General features: G+C 32.2%; 1 protein-coding gene across 1 annotated transcript; it reads right to left on the bottom strand.

Moving 5' to 3' along the window:
* Window positions 1-984: 984 nt before the first annotated feature.
* LOC128166788 (uncharacterized) lies at window positions 985-18,695 on the bottom strand. Its single transcript, XM_052832169.1, has 28 exons — window positions 18,606-18,695; window positions 17,259-17,444; window positions 16,845-17,036; window positions 16,002-16,193; window positions 15,641-15,719; window positions 15,141-15,408; window positions 14,702-14,789; window positions 14,426-14,505; window positions 14,291-14,327; window positions 13,342-13,442; window positions 12,551-12,667; window positions 11,830-11,978; window positions 11,360-11,495; window positions 10,635-10,769; window positions 5,578-5,773; window positions 5,321-5,443; window positions 4,955-5,115; window positions 4,743-4,820; window positions 4,310-4,441; window positions 3,897-4,063; window positions 3,488-3,582; window positions 3,201-3,331; window positions 2,928-3,067; window positions 2,769-2,837; window positions 2,484-2,630; window positions 2,298-2,381; window positions 2,113-2,189; window positions 985-1,995 (listed from the first exon to the last, which is right to left on the bottom strand). Exons 1-28 carry the CDS (start codon window positions 18,652-18,654, stop codon window positions 1,928-1,930), a joined length of 3,477 nt encoding a protein of 1,158 aa, XP_052688129.1. The 5' UTR covers window positions 18,655-18,695; the 3' UTR covers window positions 985-1,927.
* Between the last annotated feature and the right edge of the window lie 4,007 nt (window positions 18,696-22,702).

The following is a 22,702-nucleotide window of genomic DNA, read 5'->3' as shown; positions in this document are numbered from 1 at the left end:
TTTTAGGTTGCCTGACCCATAACGATCTGTGTCGCTCATTTTCAATGTTGTATGTATCTTTGGCTCATATTTATCATTAAGTCTGTCGAATGAAGAATTATCACAAGATGCATTAATTTATGCATACATAAAAAGCAATAACTTCAATATGGGCCATCAAAGGGCACCTGCTTAAAAACTTTTTACCTTTCTCCTATAGCATTCAGATTTAAAGATCGGATCAGCATCTAAGTTTGTCAAGTCCTAGATGCATTGTATAAACAAGTTTGGTTAAAGCTGAACACCGCTCGTAAATAGGCACTGTCCGCCATATTTCTCTTTAATCACTGCTGTCCCTACAACCCTTATATAAGGGACAGACCTCTAAACAGTTCAAAGTACTTCGCTGTAGAGGTCTCACCTGTGTGGACGTACATTTTGCCTCGCCGTGTTACCCGGTCGCGATGAAATTATCAAATTTTACGCACTTTTTGAAGCCAGGAGAATATTAACATCAAATAAATTGGTCAATGCATTATTTACGAACAGAAAATGAACATAAGATAAGAAAAAAATGCATAAAATCTAAAGAGCACGAAAGGAATACTACATGTCGGCCACGAGGTTCAGGTGTGCAATCGGGTGTAACGAAATCCAAGGGTTTATATACCAGGTATCTTTGTGACGGTGCCTATTTACGAGCGGTGTTCAGCTTTAAGTCAGGACCAGTAATATTTTCGATATGGGACCTACTTCATGAACCAACTTATGAAAGACAATGATAGCATAAGCATTTCGGTGACTAAAAAGTACTGTTGTATATAAACTCATGCTTTAAGCTGATTAGTTCTTGATTCCCTATTGATTATTACCCAGTATATGTGCAAGAATTGGTTTCTCATTCGAAATACTCAAAGAATTTGAATACTATAATGAACACAACTTTAAGTGAACTGTTCACTGCAATTTGCAGGTATATGTTAAAACATCAGCAAACACCAGTACTATATTTTATAATTTTTAATTTAATGGTAAATCGGTTTCATTTCATGAAACTTTTTTTCTGTTCATAGTAATATATACAAATATATTACATCCCCTTATAAACTATTTACAAGTTTTACACATATGGAAATAAAAATATGTTTTACTATATAATATGAACTGTACAAGCAGGTTTCCTCAAAAGCGAACATTTAAACCCTTTATATCTAACATAAAACAAGTAAACAATAAATAATTTAATGATTGAATTAATAACTCACTCAAAATAAACATACATTCACTCACTGCTTGCATTGGTCATTAAATCAGAACATAGTATAAAGCAATTTTCTTACATGTACATGCATATCACATATTTGCCGCAATACTCTTCCAAACATTCTGTCAAAATCACAAGAGAATTGTCATACCAGCATCCGCTGTGCATCTCAATATCATAACAATCACATACATTCTCTATTAATCTGGCCTGTTTACAAAATACATTCAACTTATAATGTATATTTCATCACTTAAGGAATGTTAATGGAAAATGAAGAAATCATTCTTACACAATACATGTACTAAGTGTCATCAATACCAATGGTTACTAGACAAGATCATGATATGAACAAGTTTAAAGTTTAACAGTAACCAGATGCCAATGATGCAGATTTGAATAAGTTTGAAGCTTAATCGATCCAGAAAGTATTCTAAGCAAGAACATGAACTAAGTTTTATGGATGATATCTTAACTAGGGTTCGATCCAATTATTTAAATGCAGATCCACAAAAATTCACCCAGTGAGTTGATGACTCGATGGACTTGAGAGATTCAGTCACACCACTTTGAAATTGACCGTCATGGCATCAATTACTTCACACACACAACACTCGGCATTACACTCGGAATTCTGCTCCATCAACTTCACTGTACAATTTACCCACATTTATAAATTTGTCTCTAGTCTATCTTTACCGTGGAATATATCTTTCGTACAAAGTAACTCGTGCCTATATACCCAAATGTTCCTGAAAGAGACAACAATAAGTTTGCTTCAAAACAATAATACTTTTAAAATTGAAAGTAGAACACTGGCAGTATTAAAACCATCCAGTGTCTTATTGGGTAAATACCAGTAAACTTACCACACATGATCCCTAGTGCTAAGCTGAATAACGCCATGTAACCAAAGTAAAATGTAGTTTGGAAAAACCCATACATTCTGCAAAATGAAAAAAATTTCTTGTTCAAAGCTGTGTAAAAATCCCTTAATTTAATTTAAACTCTACCATTGAAAAATGAGACTTCAAACAGCTAACTTGATACTTACTTTGTTTTAAAAAAGAAGTAATAAAATGAATAGAGATACACATATCCTGCTGTTGAAGCAGCAGCAGAAAAGCTTGTCCATTGCCTGAAAAACATAAAGAGCTATAATAATATCACCCAAACTAGAGCATGCATGGTCTTGCAAATCTAACATGTCAGTCCAACGGGACTAAAATTGACTACTTACCACCGATAGTCTTCCGCATTCAGTAGGAAATATGTACACACGATGGTCACACAGACAGTCACTATTGTTAAGATTACAAACACTAGCAGCATGAAGCCGTACACATAGTAAATCTTGTAGGCCCAGAACGATGTGAAGATAAAGTACCTGCAAAGAAATCATTACATGAATTTACCTGTTAACAAATTTGTGATGATGTCTTGTTTATATTTTACCAGGACTGAGTTAATTTCACACCTTTAATCAGAAATTGAAAACTTTCCACTTATTTCAATAGCCACTTACATTTCAATAAATATAGATCCAAATGGAAGGATTCCACCAAGAACGATTATCACAGATGGCTCCATGAACCTGTACAGAAAATATTAGATTGTTGTCACAGCAACTTACAGATCTCCCAATTATAAACAAGTTTCAAAAATAAGCTCAAGGATGAATTACCATTTCTTTTCAGGAATTGGCCTTGGTACTGCATTCACACGACAGGGATAATTTGGTTGACCTGCCAAATTTCTCCCCAAAACAGTCCCCACCAAAGTCAATGGCAGGATGACGAATATACATATACACGTCACTGCTACCTGGCAATCAGAAAGATGAAAGGGTTGTGAAATGTTTTGATATTTGCAATCATAATGATTATTTGAATATTATACTGGAATATCACAAATACTGTTAGCTTAATTTAAGATATACAGAGTAAAACCAACTAACCATTGTTCCAAATGGAATGGCTCTAGAAGCATGATAGTAGATAGCGATGAAGTTAATGAAGAATGCCGTTCCACACACAGCCAGAGGAAGCATGAAAGCACCAACCATCATCTGCTTTATCCACACCTTTCCTATCACAGGAAAATAAAAGTTTAATGGAAAACCCATACCTTGCTTAACGTTTACAACAAACCTCCATTGAAACTGAAGAAATGTCAGAACTTTAACATAGATTTCAATGGATGGGAGATTTTTAACAGAAAATAAGGTTGATCTTGTGCAACTACCTCCCATTCTTGCATACAGACTTCCTCCAAAGTAACCATTGACCGGTGAGGTAGCAGCATAAACAAAAATAGCTGTACTCAGGAGAGAACCTCGCCTACAAAAATCAGAGAACAAGTTATCAAAGCTTTATCTTACATAATAACAGAATTATATTCATTAGAAAGTCTCTTCTTCAGTTGGTAATTTCCAATCACTAGAAATCAGAAATCAGGGTTCAATATATATTGTCATCAACAGAAGAGCATTTGAATTAAATATGCATGAAAACATTAAACTTACTTTGTAATTATAACATTGGACATATTTCAGAATAAGAAACCTAATTTAAGCTTTTTTATTGCATGAAATTGGTGATCATTAAACCCAGGCTGTACAGAATGGTGGACTGTGACAAGGTGACTGACTTACTCTGTGTACAGGTCTCCCAGTATGGAGAAGATGATGACACACATGGTGACGACAGCAATGTGATATCCTGTGCCAATCAGTGAAGAGAACAGCAGAGCGTTGGAGGCCGGGCGGAATACGTCTCCGTGAACTTGCTTCCAGCCATACTCATCACCCAAGTCTTTTTCCTACAAAAGTAAGCACATTTTAATTTATTGACAAATGGACTGCAATGGGTCTATATCCAATAATATGACAGATTTAAACTCTCTACATCAGTTTACGATTCCAATCACTGGAAGATCAGAAATCAGGGTTCAATGTAAGATAGTCATCATTAGAGAGAATTTGGAAGTCTTTAATTAATTTCAATTATCTTTTTTTAACCTTATGCCAAGTTATTCCACAGCATTGCATAGTGACAGAGGACCTACCATATCATCTAGGTCCTCCTCCTTGCTGTAACGGGCGTAGTCCTTCCTCAGGGTCCTCATGAGAATCATGCTGACCAGTCCCACCAGGAAAATAACCATCATAAAGGAATTGAAGATGCTGAACCAGTGAATCTGTACAAAATACAAGGGCATTGTTGAATTTCTGTGTGAATATAGATAGTTGGACAGGTTGACTTTTACTGAGCAAATTATAGATGGTATCTGTATTAAGTATGTTACTATAATATACTTTAAAGATTCAATATATTTTTGCTCAACTTAAATATGTGTGCAAACTTTGAATGGAAGCATCAGAAATGTTGAAAGCCAATCATTGTGTGTCAGGATTAGATGGTACATTTATTTTCATCCCCTGCTCCCTTGGTATTGTTTAACTCAACTAATTAATTAACAATCAGCATTTTATACTTACTCTATGCTGGAAGAAATTGGGATCAAGGTACTTGTCAAATCTCTTTTCATACTTGATCTTCGACGGTGTGAAATGTACCTATATGATTAAATACAACAGAAAATGATTGCAAACTCATTATCAAGTTATCATGTCATATTTATAGGAAATAAACTAAATATTGATTTCCTACAGGTGAAAATATTTTGTATGAAAGTTCTACAATATCTCACCTCATAACTGAATGAGATTTTAGCCCCTGGAGACAGCTTTTTCTTGGCTTCACTAGTTAGGTTAACATCCACAATCTGTTTACCGTTGTATCCGATGTCAAACTTTTTATGTGTCCATACATAAAAGTCTTCCCCACTATCACTTATTTCTCCAACGATACCTATTTGGGTTATAAGAAAAACCATTAAATGTGGATTGATGTAAAAGTGTCATCTACTTTACTTAACAAATTATCTTGGCATCATCTTTTCCAACGAAAACTTGTGTTTGGATTTCCATAACATGTTTTAAACTAACAAACCAAGTGCAAAAAAAAAAACGTTTTTAAAGTTACAGTATCTATTAATTTTCACTTCTTTGCATACCCCAAATAGGAAGATCATCAATGTACATCTGGTACCAGTAGTGGTTCTTCACTGCATAAACAAAGGCCTCAAATTTGTCTTGTGTTAATTCTACAGAGCAGTATTCCGTCTTCTTCACCTCACCTGTAAATAGCCATATCACATCAAAATTTGTATATATCACCACAACTTAAATCTTGTAGATGTTGAAATTTCAGTCTTAAACATTATGTACTAGAAGCAAAATTATGACCTTGTCACAAAAAGACAATGCAAACCTTTAAAGTCAATGTCTAAGCCACTGAATTCCAGCTCTGTCCCCTGAAGAGCCTCTCCCAGGGTCTCGTGGTAGTGTCCGATGCTCTCCTTAGGGCCAGCACAGAAGGGTAGGGAGAAATAGGAGTACGTCTCCTGTCTGTTGTGGTAGGGCCCAACAGTATTCATCCATAGCACAACCTCCTCCCCATCTTCATACTATAGAAGAAAGTTTACATTAAAATCAACATGTATAATGTTACAGTGATCTTGTCAGGAGTGGATCATTGATGATGAAGAGGAATGATGCATTATCCAAAGATATTCATATTTAAACTTGTTTTGTTGACATAATATGAAACTATTCAAAATAAATAACGTTATAAAGTTAAGCAGTGAATGTCTGGACATAACACAACATTTATGGCAATAGTTCTTTTCAATTTGTTGTTTAAATGAGTAATAGAGTTGATTTTGGAAATGAAGGAACTGTACTTCATGCTGTTTTTATTCATTTTAAAGTAGTAAAGCAGAATTGCCTTGAACTTCTCTCGCTTGGTTTGTCAATCTATTTTACTTCCTATATATATCAGATAAAACTGAATCCCAAAGTTTAAATATCAAGCTGAGCTTTATGTTTGGATCTATCAAGTCTCCAGTTCAACATTCAATTTCTTCCAGTCAAAGTTTTAACATTTACTGCACACCAAGTGTGTTGAGCAGAGCAGATGCCCTCGTTTGCTCAGCAAAAACACAAATTTTAGTGAGCATTTACAAGCACCAGCTCTGCTATGCATGCCACTGTCAACACTGATGTCAAATAATTTAATGTCAAGGTGCTTTATGTGTTATGCTTTATGTGCTAATTTTTTGAAGAATGTCAAAAATGACTTCCCACTTTGTGATATATGTCCACTGCTCCAACAAAATGGACATTACAACAATATAATTTAAATACACTTATACTGCAGTAGTGTTAAATAAAGTTTCTAATTCAGAGAAAATTGTCAAACTGCAAGAGTAAAAAATAACAGGGTGTATGACTTCAACAGTCCGGCCTGATGCACAACGTTTCCCATGCAATTAATCTAAGACTTTATCCAATTCCAATTAATCGTTTCAAACCACCTGAATGCTACAGATGTCATAAGCACTGAATACATGTAAGGAACTATGTACATTATTTACATTTTTGTCAACCGGTTTCTGCAAAATATACTTACTACATGATCGTGTTCATCTGCTAAAATGCATATGAAAAGAAAGACAAAGATTTTTGGAACACTTTTCAGCATGTTGAAGATCTGACCAACACTGGATGGTCTCCAATTGATCAGATATTTAACGATGTTGCCAACGAAGTTGACAATCGCTATTTTCCAATATGGCTACTACGGAAGAGCCACGTCATGTGAAAAGGGAGATAATTCGATTTCATAGAATCAAAGTACCGAAAGTACTGATAAGCAGGGATCATTTGAGTATGGACATGTGCGCGTGTAAAATTATCTTAGACATTCCAAGTTAAGGAGGCGGACTTAAGTTTTCATTACGCATATTTTTGCTCTTTCTAGTAAAATAAAGTGTATTTATACATTTCATGCATTTTTTTCCGATACCATTTATATTATTAAACTGAACACAATAAACAAAAATACGGTACATATAATATTTTTTAGGGTTTTAACGAAAATTTATTTTTTGAAACAATTTTTCCGTTGTTCTGTAGGTTGCTATTGTGCTTTTATGACGTTATGATAAAATGAAACTTTGTAGGAGTACGTTTATAACTTATAAGAAATTATAAAGTAAGTAAATAAGAGAAAAAGTAAAATGTGTACGACTTTTAATTTTTTTTTACATAGAATAATGCCATCCCCAGGGTTATTTTCCTTAGTTTTTGATGAATCTACTGTAACAATCTACATTTGTAGGTCTCCAAATATATAACAAAATTTGGTGCATTTTGATATTTTGAAATGACCCATATTAAAAACCAGACGGTAGATTATATATATATATATATATATATATATATATATATATATATATATATATATATATATATATATATATATATATATATATATATATATATATATATAGGGGAGAAAGGGATATGTACTAATCACATATTGCAATCTAAGGAAAATCGCTATTATTACATTTTTTAAATCTGCTTAATTAGAAGTACGAAAATGACAATTTCCTATCTATACTCCTATATTAAAGTAATAGATAATAGACTTGAATTTTTGGGCTTTAATCGAGAAATCTGAAGAGTACTGTCTTTTGTTTTATATATTTTAAACATCATTGGTACTTGAAGATTACCAATTTGTTATTATTTTTCTCAATCAAGCTTCGCCAATTAATAATCAACGAAAATTCCTTTAAAAAATCTGGAAATTATCTGGAATTATTTTTATTGTTATTATTTAACGGCTTAACTAAAGAGTTACAAATTTAATTTTTTGGTAAATTGTATTGTCGATTTTATTTCCAATCATGAGAAATGAAAAAAACCCAAACAAAACCAACCGATGTTTTTAAAATAAGTAAATTTAAATTTATCTGATTTTTGGAACTAAACTTAAACAGACTGATTATCCAAACATTGTTTAATGAACTGATCAATTTACTGATATTTATTAAAGAATGACAGAAAAAAAGAAATGATAATTATGTTTCTGATATATATGACGACAGAAGCGTCCGCTAATCGACCTGACCGCATACATGTCTCAAAATCTAAACCTTTAAAAATATTCGCTGTTTTATATTTAAGGAATGAATTTAATTTCTACTTTATATGTTATACGGTGTAACATAACTTGGGACAATTAATTTACACTTCATAAACCAATGCGGTTTATAAAAAAGCGGCAACTGTTTCAAGCCACGTTATACTTTATGACGTAGGTAGAAATAAAATTTATTCCTGTAAATTTAATTTCTACGACTGAAATCAGAAAATAAGGCCCATTATTTAAAAAAGGACTTCAATTTAAATGTATCGTAAAGCCGATTTAAAATACGTTTTCCACACTACTCTTAATGTAATGTAGAATATAAATGAATTTGTTTAGCCAATCAAACAAGGCGTTACAACCAAGGTACTTCTCCCTGGACTAAAAATTAACAACCGGCACACCTTACTAATCATAACACTCTAAATCATGAATTTTCCCTCGAGTGACTATTTTTTAAGGTTACATATTTTTAACATCAATTATTCTACACAGCTGCCATACCGTTACCTCTTACATTAATCGATAAGATATATTGTTATACTTTCATGTTAAATACTGAAATCTGATTGGTTAAGACGCAGTTAATAATATTTTCTATTACCCTCAGCGTTAGCAACGCACTTAGCAACGGGTAACATTAAAAAATGTTACATGCGCGAAAATTATGCGCGTACGGTTCGCTGTAGAATTCACGTTATTCCTATATAAAAGCAGTAAAATTTTCTTAAAAATTAAGACATTCAGTATAACAAAATAAATAGTGCCTGTTTGGGAGGATAACAGTATATAAATAGTGCCTGTTTGGGAGGGTAACAGTTGAAATTGACACCCCGAGATTTTTAAGAAAATTTTACTGCTTTTATATAGGAATAACGTGAATTCTACAGCGAACCGTACGCGCATAATTTTCGCGCATGTAACATTTTTTAATGTTACCCGTTGCCAAGTGCGTTGCTTACACTGAGGGTAATAGTAAATATTATTAACTGCGTCTTAACCAATCATATTTCAGTATTTAACATGAAAGTATAACAATTGAAATTGACACCCCGAGAAAACCATTGTCAACCTCCGCTTCGCGTCGGTTGACAATGGTTTTCTCGGGGTGTCAATTTCAACTGTTACCCTCCCAAACAGGCACTATTTATATACTGCCACATCGTAAAACATACATATGTATATATTGTATAGATAACAAGCATAAAAATATAAGTAAAAAATGTTTTTTCAATAAGAATAATATACTAGTATGTTCGATTCTTCTTTGACTTTATTTTTGCTGAATGCTTCTCTTCCTTCATATGCATCATTTATCATTTTCTTGATATAACGTTTAAGCTCTAGTGTTTGATTTGCAAACAAAATTTTTATTTTCTTTGAAAATGATTCAAAAAATGTCATTTCGCACGATATATAATGGTTGCTAACATGAAGAAAAATTACATAACACAGTTGTTTAGTGACTGAATTTGTAGAAAAAAGTTACAGAATGTATACAAATTATCGTCGAAAATATTCGAAATGTCATGCAACTTTCCATAAAAGGCTCCATGTTAGTCAACCATTCTCTCTCTCTCTCTCTCTCTCTCTCTCTCTCTCTCTCTCTCTCTCTCTCTCTCTGTGTGAGGTTATCTTTCATCCATATATCGTATGGTTACATGGAAATGTTGTTATTCATGTAGTATAATATAATGTTTTTATCTCATCAAAATATCAAACGTTATCGTTGATGACGATGCGGAAAAAAGGAGGAGAGGAAAAACATATTAAAACATAAGTTCAAAACACGGACGTTTAATTCTAAATGTGATGTTAAGGAAGTATTGACTATCGAGGATCTTTAGCAAATTGTGGAATTATTTCACAGTTAAAATCTAGTTTCCTTGTTCATACAATTATTTATTCATTCACCCACTTGCGCATAAACTAAGCATTCCAATATATCCATACATGGCTGTATGTAAATGAATTATATAATTTATTCAATTATAATCTTAACATCATTGTTTCAATATGTAATACAAATAATTCATTGACGACTACAAATATTAGTTCACGCAAGGTAAATGTTTTGCACAAAGCGGCTATTGATTTAAAAATCACCGGTACAACGACTTACTTGGAACAGTAAGCATTGAAGATGGAATAAATAATGATGCTTCGAATGTTTCATAATCACAACTCTTTAAATACACAAGCATTTGTTTCTACCAATTGCACCCTTTAAGTCAAATGGTCAACGAAAACTACACGTTGCATTGAATTGTCGAACACTCTTATCCGTCTTGCATTGAGTTGTCAAAAACTCTTATCCGTCAGTAGTTGACGTAAATATCCCCCTTCCCCTGGGCGTTGACGTACAAATCTTCCTCGCTTTCGTCGTCCTTCGTTTCCTCGGCAGCTCCATCCTGATTTGGTGAGAATCCAACCTTAAGCGCACGCAGGAGAAATTGGTGTTCCTTCTGCAATCAAATACAATGTGACTCATGCATGTAATAAACTGTACCTTATCGATCACGAGTTATATAACTACTAGTTAATAAATGTACTGTTCTCAAAGAGTGATACTTGAGCCAGGGCTCAAATGCAGACCTGTAGATCTACCTTGAACCATGGAAAATTTAAACAAACCAACGTAAATTGGACATTCATTTGCTGAGTATATGTTTTAAAACAATTTTGAAAAATTTTACCCATTGTCATTTGTTCAGAAAAAACGACACAAGAAAAAGCTTGATATGAATAAAAGCATATTGTAAACAAAAACATGGCCCGAGATTTGTTTCTGAACTCCAAAGTTTCCTTGGAAATCGACTCGTGACACTCAAATTGTGGTAAGTTATTAGAAATTCCAATTAATGATGGTATTTAAAATGAAAAGTAAATACTTTAAAAAATTTTGAAGTAAAATCAAATCAATTTCCTTTAAAGAAATGAGTGACCTTATAAGTAGCGTGTATTTTTATTTATTTAATATGTATTTTGGCTCAGCTACTTGTCTTTAACTGAGATTTTCCATACAGATACAATTTGCTGTTGACTAGAGCCGTACCCTGGCGTTAAGGATGTACGCCCGTTGAGATCTCATCTTGACGACTGTGTCGATAATATCAATGATATTGTCCCCGGACCCCTGCCTCAGTAAAATGTCCAGTGAAATGTAAGTACCAATCCGACTGATACCGGGTCTGAAAGAAAACACAGCAACAGACATCACTCGTATTCATATACTAGTATACCGACATTTTTGTATTTTTCGCATTATATTGATACTATTACTGATAAAAACGTCACCAATACATCTAGTGCATGATACATTATCATTGTTATCGCAAATCAACAATTGCTTTGACACAAAATCCAACGCCCCTTATTTTTGGTTAGTTTTTCTTTTATATGATATTATTTGTATTCGAAAATGATTTGTACAGACAATTGCCATTTGGGGGTAACAATTTTATTCAATTTGATATCTATTTGTTTACTAAACCCTCAAACGACTTTGAAAAATGATTAACATACCCAGAGTGAATGATGATAGGTGCAGCGTCTTCAAATGTGATCGAGTTAACACTGGTCCGGAGTTGAAGTAAGGTGTCGATTTTCATGTGTCGTTTGGCATCTCCCCATGAAGTCATCTGGAAATGGACCAATCTTCGTGTTTCTTCCTTCTGTGAAATTAACAAACAAAATTTAAGAAGTCTGACACTCTGTACTGAATGAATTGATCTAATTATTGAGATATAAAGCAGTCATGTCATTGTATGTATTGTAATTGGGTAGAACCTATGAAAAAGAAAAAAAATATATTATTGCTTTGAGGAAAGACAATGTTGGGTCATAAATTCAAAATTTTAACGCAGGGTTCTTTGTTTTGTCTCAAAATTGATCATGGAATGACAATTACTAATTTTGATGAAATTTGAAGAACTTAACATATACTCCAAGCCACGTATAAAACTATAAAATTCTTTTATAACAAAGAATACAATGCTATGTTAATAATGTACTAGTATTTTGACTTGAAAATGATACAATATTATACCAACCTTTATACATATGTATGTTTAGAATTTAAAGACAAAAAAGATTAAATATTTCTTTCTTGAACAATGATTGTACAGTCCAAGCAGAGTGTTTGGATCCCATTAGAAATTGAGAACTGTAGTTGCTTTGACGATTGACTTAGTTTCTTATATGTTTCATTAGAGACCATGTTATGCTTGCTATTAGTTGTACAAACCTTCCGTATTATCATCTGTCTGACAACGTAGTTATTACACTGTTCAGTGTGCCTTATTATGATAAAGAAAGGGCCACATTCCCCTGACTCCTCGGGCCAGTATTGCATACATTTTTTCTGAAAAAAATAAAAAAAAGTTTCAGCGTGGAAAAACAATGACGATATCATATATAATACGAACTGTTTCTTAAATCTGCAATTGGACACGGAAAGGAATGAGAAGGAATCATCACAGTATTGCGATTTAATGACATTTTCAATTTGATATGCTAGTCTGTGTTGTTTACTGGATATTTACAAAACTTGAGATGATAATCCTAACGTGTACATTGAGTACTAGTATGTAGAGATATAAATTCAGTTTTGTTTTATTTAAACTTGATCCTTAAATAAATGTGTTTTGTTTTTTGTGTGCACAACACAAAACAAACTGTGTTTATACATATAGCTGTTGTCTTTAATGTTTTTATCATTTGAATTCTTTTTAAAATTCACCAGCTTTATTATCGTATTTTTTACCATGAAGTAAAATGCACGTGTTTCTGCTTTTTGGTGTGGCTTTTCTGCATAGTTGACTATTTAATATTATAAGTCACATTCATTTTTACATGAGAACACATCTTGTATGCATTTGTTTTGAATTTATTTTTATTTGGTCATGTGGTGGAGACGTTCTTTTTGTTAACTTTTATTCTGATTTTTTACAAAGACACATTTTTTTTAATGTTTTTGTTGAAAAATCATTTTTCTTTTGTAATGTTCTTGGTAACATTATTTGACACGTGACCTACCTTATCCCCCTCTCTCAGGGCTGTTAGCATGACCACACACTTACAGTTGGACTGCCACACCATTCTCCAGAAATCTAGCTGAGTGTCGTTGGAGAACGGGCCTGTAAACAGATAAGGTCATTGAATCCTTTACACAATGCTTTATATAAACACGAGCTATTTTTTCGGTAAAAGAAAAAAAAGACACAATGTAAGACACACACAAAATAAGACCCCTAAAAAACCCTAATGACCACATTTCGTTTTTATGTTTTAAGCATTTCATACTGCTATGTTAATAAAAGCCATATTTTATTTTCACAAACACCTACTTATATATTAAGTAATACTACATTGATCTTTCTTGGAATAACTTGAATTGTATAAAAAATGGCACAGTGTCTCATAGTTTTTGAAGAGGAAAAATGTGTTCGCAGCCGTCGTCTACAACGAAATTGATATATTTTATGTGATACTACATGATAAAGTTATAATGTGAGTTTCATCGTGGGCGACAGCTCCGGACATAGTTTTCTATTTAAGATAAAAAGAACACTGAAGATTTGGTATCGTCTGCTCAGTTTTATGAAAATACAGAAAAATGTACTGTTTATGACGTCACAAATACCCTTGTGAAAGTTTAATCAGGTACCTCTTTATATATTCTTAGTTTATGAGTATTGTTTTGTAAATATATATTACATTTTAATTGTTCTTGAGATATTTTTAATAATCAATCTGAAACATGGCAAAATATGACTGAAACTTACCTAGATTATTTACAATTATATATTTTGAATGATATTCATTACATCCATATCATTAAACAATTTTGAAAGAGTTGCGGTTTAAAAAATCATATTGTTTTTATTTGAAAACAACCCCACATTCTAACAGTCCCCTGTAAACAGAGCAATTACAGCAATGAAAATAGTGAACAAAATAAACGCTGCTGCGTTTGACTACATACCTAACGTGAGAATGTAGGCTCTTTCATTTTGGTGTCCCTAGCAATGAACAATGAGAAATATGAAGAAATGAATTTTCAATACTGTATATTGATATCCATTGTCATTTTCCTGCTATAGGCGATACCAAGGCTTACCGATATATAGCTTGCATTTATATAATCCCCGCGGTCATCTCCATTTTCTAAGGGCTCCAGAACGAAGCGATTCCGATCATCTACAGATGGTCATTGAAATCCATTAACTTTTATTATGTTAATCATATATCTAATCATATATCTATATAGGTCAAGGTAGAATGCAAAAGTCATGTATAGTTCGATGGAAATATGATAATATATTAAAAAGAAAATTTTGACCTTTATTATTTTGAGTGATTATCTTAGTACATGTAATGACAATAGTTTCCGTACATGGCAGAAGAGTCGACGATCTATTTTTAGCTCTATTTTCTGCCCTTTCTGCCTCAAAACACCTGCCCATAAGCCACCCCGGAAGACTCTGTAAAACAGAATAATGTTTTCTATAGATAACAAGTACATTCACTCGTTTATACCGCATATCCTTTTTTTTTCGCTTGTCACAAAATTTGCGAAAATAGGAAAAAGTGTGCAGCATTTTTAATTTGCGTCAGTAGTTTTTTACAATTTGAATGCTTTCTTTAGAAAATAAAACAGATTATAATTACTGCGTATTCAATAGTTTGCGATTTAAAAGAGATCGCAGAAAAAGCGAAAATTAGATAATCACAAAAATTACTGGATATACGGTAAAATGTACAAAAGAAATGAAGGCATTTACAGTAAAGATAGGAAAAAACCCTAGAGATTAAAGCTGTAAAATAAGCCCCACCACTAGACTCTTTAACAGGAGCTCTTCATTTTGTTTTTGGTCAATGTATCTGAGGAATTCAACGGGTGACATTTTGACAGTGAATTGTCCATCAATCATATGGATATACTCCACTGGACAGTTGCTGAGGGGAGAGGTGGGCATCTGGGGGTCCGCGGTACCCTCTTGATAACGATTGCTTGTTGAATACGTCATTATAACATCGTTCCCAGTTTCCAAATGGAGAGGTTGCAATGGGGTTTTGAATAATTTAAATAACTTCTTTCGCCTAATACAAAAATGTAATATATATGAATAGCAGAAATATAATGTGTCCTGACTGATTTTCTTCGAATTTATTACACATTTGTATGTATGATTTAAAAAAGAAACACATAATTCAAACAAGCTATTAGAACAAAATCTCTGCAAACATTCATCAAACACTCATTTTGTCTGTTAATTGTTGTTTGGTTTAGATTTTAAGTCAGTACCAAAAATTGTATTTAAAAAATTCTTACCGCTTGATTAGAAAACCTATGACGCTTACAACAATGAACACCAAACAGAGAGAGAAAACAACAGCTATTATCACATTTTCTAAAAAATTAAAAACAAGGGTTTAATGTATAGTATGACAATTTGATTAATCTTGAAAGTTTTAGAAACAAATATCACTTTTATCTTAATTAAGTTTTCTCTAACTTGAAATGAATTTTGATAAATTGCAAACAAATAACTGTCATTAGAAAATTTAATACATCATTGCACTGTTATGAAATAATGTATTGAATAAGCTTACAGTCCATTAGAAGCTGCGTTATTCAACATGACATAACATAACACAACGTTACGTAACGTAATGTAATATAATAAACACACCTTGTGAGCACCTTCCCTCATGTCTATCACAAGTACCATCTGAGCAGACGTGATGACAATCTCTATGACACATTCGTCCAAATTTACCCCTTTTGCAATCATTTTTGCAAGTCCCATCAACAGCAGAGCATCCGTTTACGCAGTTGGGAGGACAACTGATACAGGAAAAGCTGTGAGTGTTCTCTGGACATTCTGTAATAAGGTACACATAGGTGCTAGGCAAATGTAGCATAAAAAAGAGAGTTCTACTGGAGAATCAAATAAGACAGCAAGTAATGAGATGTTAGAAAAAAGAAGGAAGCAAAATGATAAAGATAAGCAGCTCGATGACATAGATGTCAATTGATGAGGTGTAATAATTGTGTTTACACATAGAGGCACATAAGGGAATTAAATAAAACTGAAACATTGAGAAAACTATACCAAACACACAGAAGAAGATTTCTATCACACAATTTGATAACACTAAACGTGTATATATAGGATGGTCAATTTGAATAAAAAAAACCCTCCCAATCACAGAATAAAAAAAGGAAAGAAAAAAGAAGGATGTTAATAAAAGCATAAATCAAAACACGTAAACAGGAAACTGGACCAAACTGTACCAGAGGATTCAATAAGCAAAGCAATTATGAAGTTATAAAATTAGATGAGATAAAATTAAAATAAAAGAGCAATAAAAGTTGAACGACACAAAATGCATTAAAACAAGGACTTGTAAGTATGCAACAGTTTGGGATAAATTTAAAAAATGCAGAAATGGGCTTTAATCTAATCACAGATGTAATGCAGAAATGTTTTGATCCAAATATATCTTGTTACCCTTGAACACCTTTGATTTACCGATTGGGATAATTTCATTAAGAACCAAGGATCCGTTACCAACTTTCCTCACAGTCACCGTATCACCCTCCAGTGTTTGCTTACACGTTACATTCATATTGATGAAATCATAACCTGATGGTGTTACGATTTCTACACACATATGCATGGGGCTATTGGTGATCCCATAGCTGACAAAGATACGTTGTCTGCCTGTAATTAAACAGTGGAAGGTGTCAAATAAATATGCACAAAAAACCCTATAACATCATGTTTTGATAGATAGTTCATTTTCTTGTGTAATTTACCGATGATACAAAATGAAGAAGAAAGACTATAGATCTTTAGATATGAAATCATTCGTTTTATTCTCATCAAATTGTCGAAAACCTTAGTTAACAAAATATGATATAAAATAAAATAATATAAAAATACCTTTACCAACGACGACAAACATTGAGCTTATTTTGTGGGGTCTGTCAAACTCTCCCAACCAAAACTCATTTAATCCAATAGTAGTTATTGATGAGGTTAATACATTCCCGTCCACAGCTTTTTTTGGGCCATCGCTAATGCTATACAAGGAGCTTTGATTATAAGTGGTAAAGTTGACTTTTAACCCTACAAAGAAATATTGTCAATTCTTTTGTTTTACATTTTAAATTTTGTTGAAAGTATATTATTACTCAGTCGACACAAACTATATTTTCAACGAATATAGCTGGTAAGCTAAAATTAAATTTTGATGGCAAAATAAATGAAATACAAAATGTTATGTTATTTTATAAGTTATTTTATCTATTTCGATTTTTTTTTTATTTTAGCATCTACGTGTAAATAAATAAGAAGTACTGTTTTTCAAAGTAGATGGCAGACAGGACATACCATACAAACACTAATTTAAGTTACATTACAGCTCATTCATTAATATATTTTAAGCAAGGTCCCCATATTTTTCAAATGAAAATAACATACTGGAATCTTTTGATTTATCTCTTTTATCCGTACAATCATTTATATGATATTATGACCATTGTCTTCATACAAATGATTAGATCGTACAGCAGACCCAATCATCATTTGATTTGAAATTTCTATTGTGTATCTTAAATAAAAGTGATGTTTTGAAGATTGTTGGGAAATAACGAATGTGTAGATACATGTTTTGGTATGAAACATAAAACAACAAATATGTGTTGTTGTGTAAAAAAAAAAATTGATGCCTTGTTTTACTATTAATGAAAAAATGACAATCACAAACCGTGAATCATCTCAAAAATCCATAAAACGAAATAAAAATTCAAAGCAGAGCAACACGGACCTCCAAATAGATAGAGGTAGGACCATGTGCCTAGGAGGAGTAAGCATCCTCTGCTGACCGGTCGCACCCGCCGTGTGCTCCTTTTCACAATTGGGCATGTCATAATCGAGGTTAATGTCAAATCGGGAATGTGTCATATAATAGGGAAAAAACAAAACATCAGTTAATTTGGTTTGTTTGTGATGGTCAAAATACAAACATATGAGCAAAAAAGGACCTCCATATGTTTGGAGGTAGGAACAAGTGCCTAGGAGGAGTGAGCATCCTCTGCTGACCGGAGGTGATTAACTATGGTCTAACAATTAGTATGAAAAACTTCCACAGGGTCAGCATGCGACCCAGAGGAAGATTGTATTTGCTGACAAATGTCTTACTATTAAATGATATAAAATCAAGAGAACCATCTATTTATTTGTTTGTAATTTTATATACTTTATGCTATGAATTTTAATTCCACTCACCATGTACAGAAAAAAGTAAACCAAGAAGAAAACAGACGGCCACATCCATTCTGATAGGAAATATTATAACAATTCAGGGAACAGGAAATGTTTCTAAATATATTATGAATCGTGAAATTAACAACAAAACAAAACGATTTTACTCATCATGTGTGTGATGCACATGAACTCTGTCTTTGGATAACAAGTTCTTGGTATAATATTTACGACACTTCTATTTCGAAAAGTGAATTATATACTGGTTTTACAATCATTATCGTGTAATTTTTAAGCAGCTCCTAATTCTATTTTTAAGTTAAACAAATTCATTTGAATTAATATTTCCTTATTGTACTTAAATACAGAATAAATCACAGTTTTAACTCTATGTATATATGAAAAAAGTGCTTGTATTCTTATTTGAATAACAGCAAATTATTTTTATCTTGTAGTAAGTTGTAAGAATTTAACCTGTTGTGTTGTTGATACAGTGTGTGTTCATATGATTACTTGCAAATAGTTTTATCGTTACCATTTTTATAACGCTAAAATATTCTTGGAAACCTTTACGTTCACCCTTGGACAAAACCGGAAGCAGGAAACAGCTGTTATAAGTCGGTTGGGATGAATTTCAGAATCATATGTAATTGTGTTTTCAGAAAATCATATGAATATCAATAGATAATTTTATTGTTATCATGAAACGTCTGGCGCAAATATAAAAAAATGCCAAAAACTATAGTAGATTTTAGCGCAACAATAAAATTTATTGGCTAGGTCAATGATAGCAACAGAAATTATTTACCGGTAAATATACTGGTCAAAAAATCTAACGCCCCACTTTTATATTTTTCATTATTTACAAAACTTTAACATCAATCTTTGCAACTATCGAACTTTCGACTGCTGTTTATAATGTTGAACTGTTAATGTAAAAAAAATGTAATCGAGTAAGTAATTACTCGACCATGACCGTATTTGTTGAAATGCGTGGAACGCGAGTTCGATATGTTTCTCGGATGTGTATTTCTAAACGATTTAATTTGATCAATTCCCTTCTTTTAATTGATTACAAAAAACATAAAATCAGTTAGATAAAATGCAGTGCATGTCTGCCCAAGAACCTTCAAGATCAGTTGGTGTGGTCCAAGCAGAGCGCGATTCAAAATTAGTTTGTTTCCTTTCACAATTTTTTGATTCATTAATATTTACTTTAAACTTTTCAAACTGAAGTCATAAACAATAAAGCAGCTTTTTTAATTCATAAGTTTATCATAGTTCGCTAGATTTTTTTAAAGTCACCACTTATTCTAAGGATTGACTGGAAATTCATTGCAACACGTCAATATGACCGCTACATTTGAGTTACTCACCTTTCTGATAGACACCACACAGCAAGCCCAACTGCACGACACATTTTAGTCCACATCATTAGCCTTTTATGGACGGGACGATATAAATCCAAGAGAAGGTTTTTTTTTCAATCCTGGAATATCTATGAGATGCTGTAATTTGGGGGAATGGGGAACGCATGAGATATTAATGTTGCGATTTTATATTGTAGGGTACCTGTATCTTCTAGATTTTTTCATAAAGCCCTTCAATAAATTGTGGTTGGGTTTTTAATAAAATGCTTTGTTATTCTATATTTTTTGGTTGAATCATTGTCATGTTAACATAGAATTAGAATTACGAACAGTGTGATACAAACACTTGCCTGGGCGTTAGAAATTTTAACTAGTATATATAAAGTTGAAACGGTGGTTCACTCTATCAAATCAAATGAATTTAAATACTTTTAAATAGAAGTAGAAGATTATTAAAAATCAACCAATCAAGATTGCAAATACTTATAAATGTACCTTATTCACTTTTTAAATTAGAAGTGCCGTAAATATGATACTAAGGATAAGAAAGCCAAAGACAGAATTCAGGTGTATCACATACATGACGAATTAAATTTGTTTGTTTGTTTTTGTTGTTGTTGTTGTTTTTTTTTTTGGGGGGGGGATTGTTGTTGTTGTTAATTTCATGATTTATGATATATTTAGAAACATTTCCTGTTCCCTGAATTGTTATAATATTTCCTATCAGAATGGATGTGGCCGTCTGTTTTCTTCTTGGTTTACTTTTTTCTGTACAGGGTGAGTGGAAAAAAATTTCATAAAATAAAGTATCTAAAAGTACAAACAAATAAATTATTTTCTTGAGTTTATATCCTTTAATAGTAAGACTGTAAGGCATTAACAAATTATATTTATTTTACACTAAAACACATATTTGCTGTTCTATTTTTCCAATTTAATACTAGTATTAAGTATGTTATCTAACCAAAATATTATTCTAAACATTTGTTATTTACCGACAACCTATATTATATGACTTTTAATTGAGATACAAAACTGATGGTAATTGGGTCTGCTGTACGATGTTATCATTCGAATGAAGACAATGTTCATAATATAAAAAAAAAGAATGCACAGATTATTGCGATTAATTAAAGAATTACTGTGCATAATCATTATTTTTAAAATAAGTGAAGGTCTTGCCTAAAATAAATAAATAATGTTAGTTAATGAGCTGTATTGTAAATCAAATTAGTGTTTGAAGGTCTGTCATCTGATTTGAAACACGGCAAATCTGAAGCTAGCCTGTCTTATTTATTTACACGTAAAGGCTTCAAATTAAAAAAGACAAACTGGAATAGATCAAATAAGTTGTTTTAAAACATTTTTTGTTTCTGTTTTTTAGCCATCACAATATAATGAGCATAATGTACTTTCAGCAAAATTTAAAAAGCATAACAAACAATTTGACAATATTTCTTTGTAGGGCTAAATGTCGACTTTAGCACGCGTAATCAAAGCTCCTTGTATGACGTTTAATTATTCAACAAGGCTCTTTAAAACGAAAACGTTTAAAACGCGCCTAAATACAGACGGTATTTATGTGTACTTCGTCGACAGTTTCAGAGGGTGTCTTCCCACTTAGCCTACATTTTGAAAAAATACAGGTAAAATACAGGTAGATTTGTGTTGGCTAAGTGGGAATGGGGCGCAGGTGGAGAACAAAAGAATTTAATTACAGGTAAGCTATAGTCTGTTTTCAGTAAAAGTAGGAGAAATAATATATATTTGTTAGCCTACAGAAGAATACATATGAATTGAGCTTCTATCCCAGTAGTTTATTTTATTCTATTAACTCAGATGAAAATGTTAATTTTTAAAAATGAATTGTTACATATTCCCCAATAATTCATGCCCTTAAATAGGGTACAAATATCATGTTTGTCTATTTTCATCATAAATTGAGAAAATTATATAAGCTGACTTAACTTAAACTTTGCATTGTAAAAATTTTGTAATTATAAGAAACACGTTTGAAATTTTAATTATACATCATATATGGGTCATATTTCAATTTTTTTTCAATTTTCTTTGGTTTCTATGATTATTTTGATTAATTCCGATCTACAGAATATGTAATTAAAAAATCACAAAAACGCTATAGTAAAGTGCTTATATTTTTAATCGTGTATGATGATCAATACATTATATAAATAGTGTTTAGATATCTATTGGCAACAGTTGTCTTTAAATCTTAGTTTTGTAATTTAAATAAGACATAATTCATGAATTATAAAAAGGTGGTGTTAAGAAATGATTTATCGAAAGTAAGATACATTGTATGAACTTATGTCAGTTTTTAAGGATGTTCTGTATGGAGAGCAGTTTGTGTCAGAACATTAATTTGGTTTTCTATATTCATTATAGATTTTTACCACGCACACACGCGTTTCAACTACTTTCAACACAACTGCAACTGTGTATGACGTCACACCCCGGTGAACAAGCAGCTGTGTACACTGTGTACAAGTACTTTGTGTTGAATATATTATTGATGGTTATCTATCTGTCAATAAACTTCCAAACGGAGCTGATAACACTCACTTCTAAGTTTTCACAAGGTATAATGTATTCACGAAAAAAAAATCAGCATTTTTAATTGTGATCGGTTTGACTGATTTCCACTTAACTTTCAAATAGTTAATAACGATGCATTGACCTAGGCCTGGTTGCGACCCGAGACTTTGACCTAAGCTAAATATCACAAACTCT

This window comes from Crassostrea angulata, chromosome 10 (genome assembly GCF_025612915.1).
Source record: "Crassostrea angulata isolate pt1a10 chromosome 10, ASM2561291v2, whole genome shotgun sequence".
Lineage (NCBI taxonomy): Eukaryota > Metazoa > Mollusca > Bivalvia > Ostreida > Ostreidae > Magallana > Magallana angulata.
This window is presented reverse-complemented; position numbering and strand designations above follow the sequence as displayed.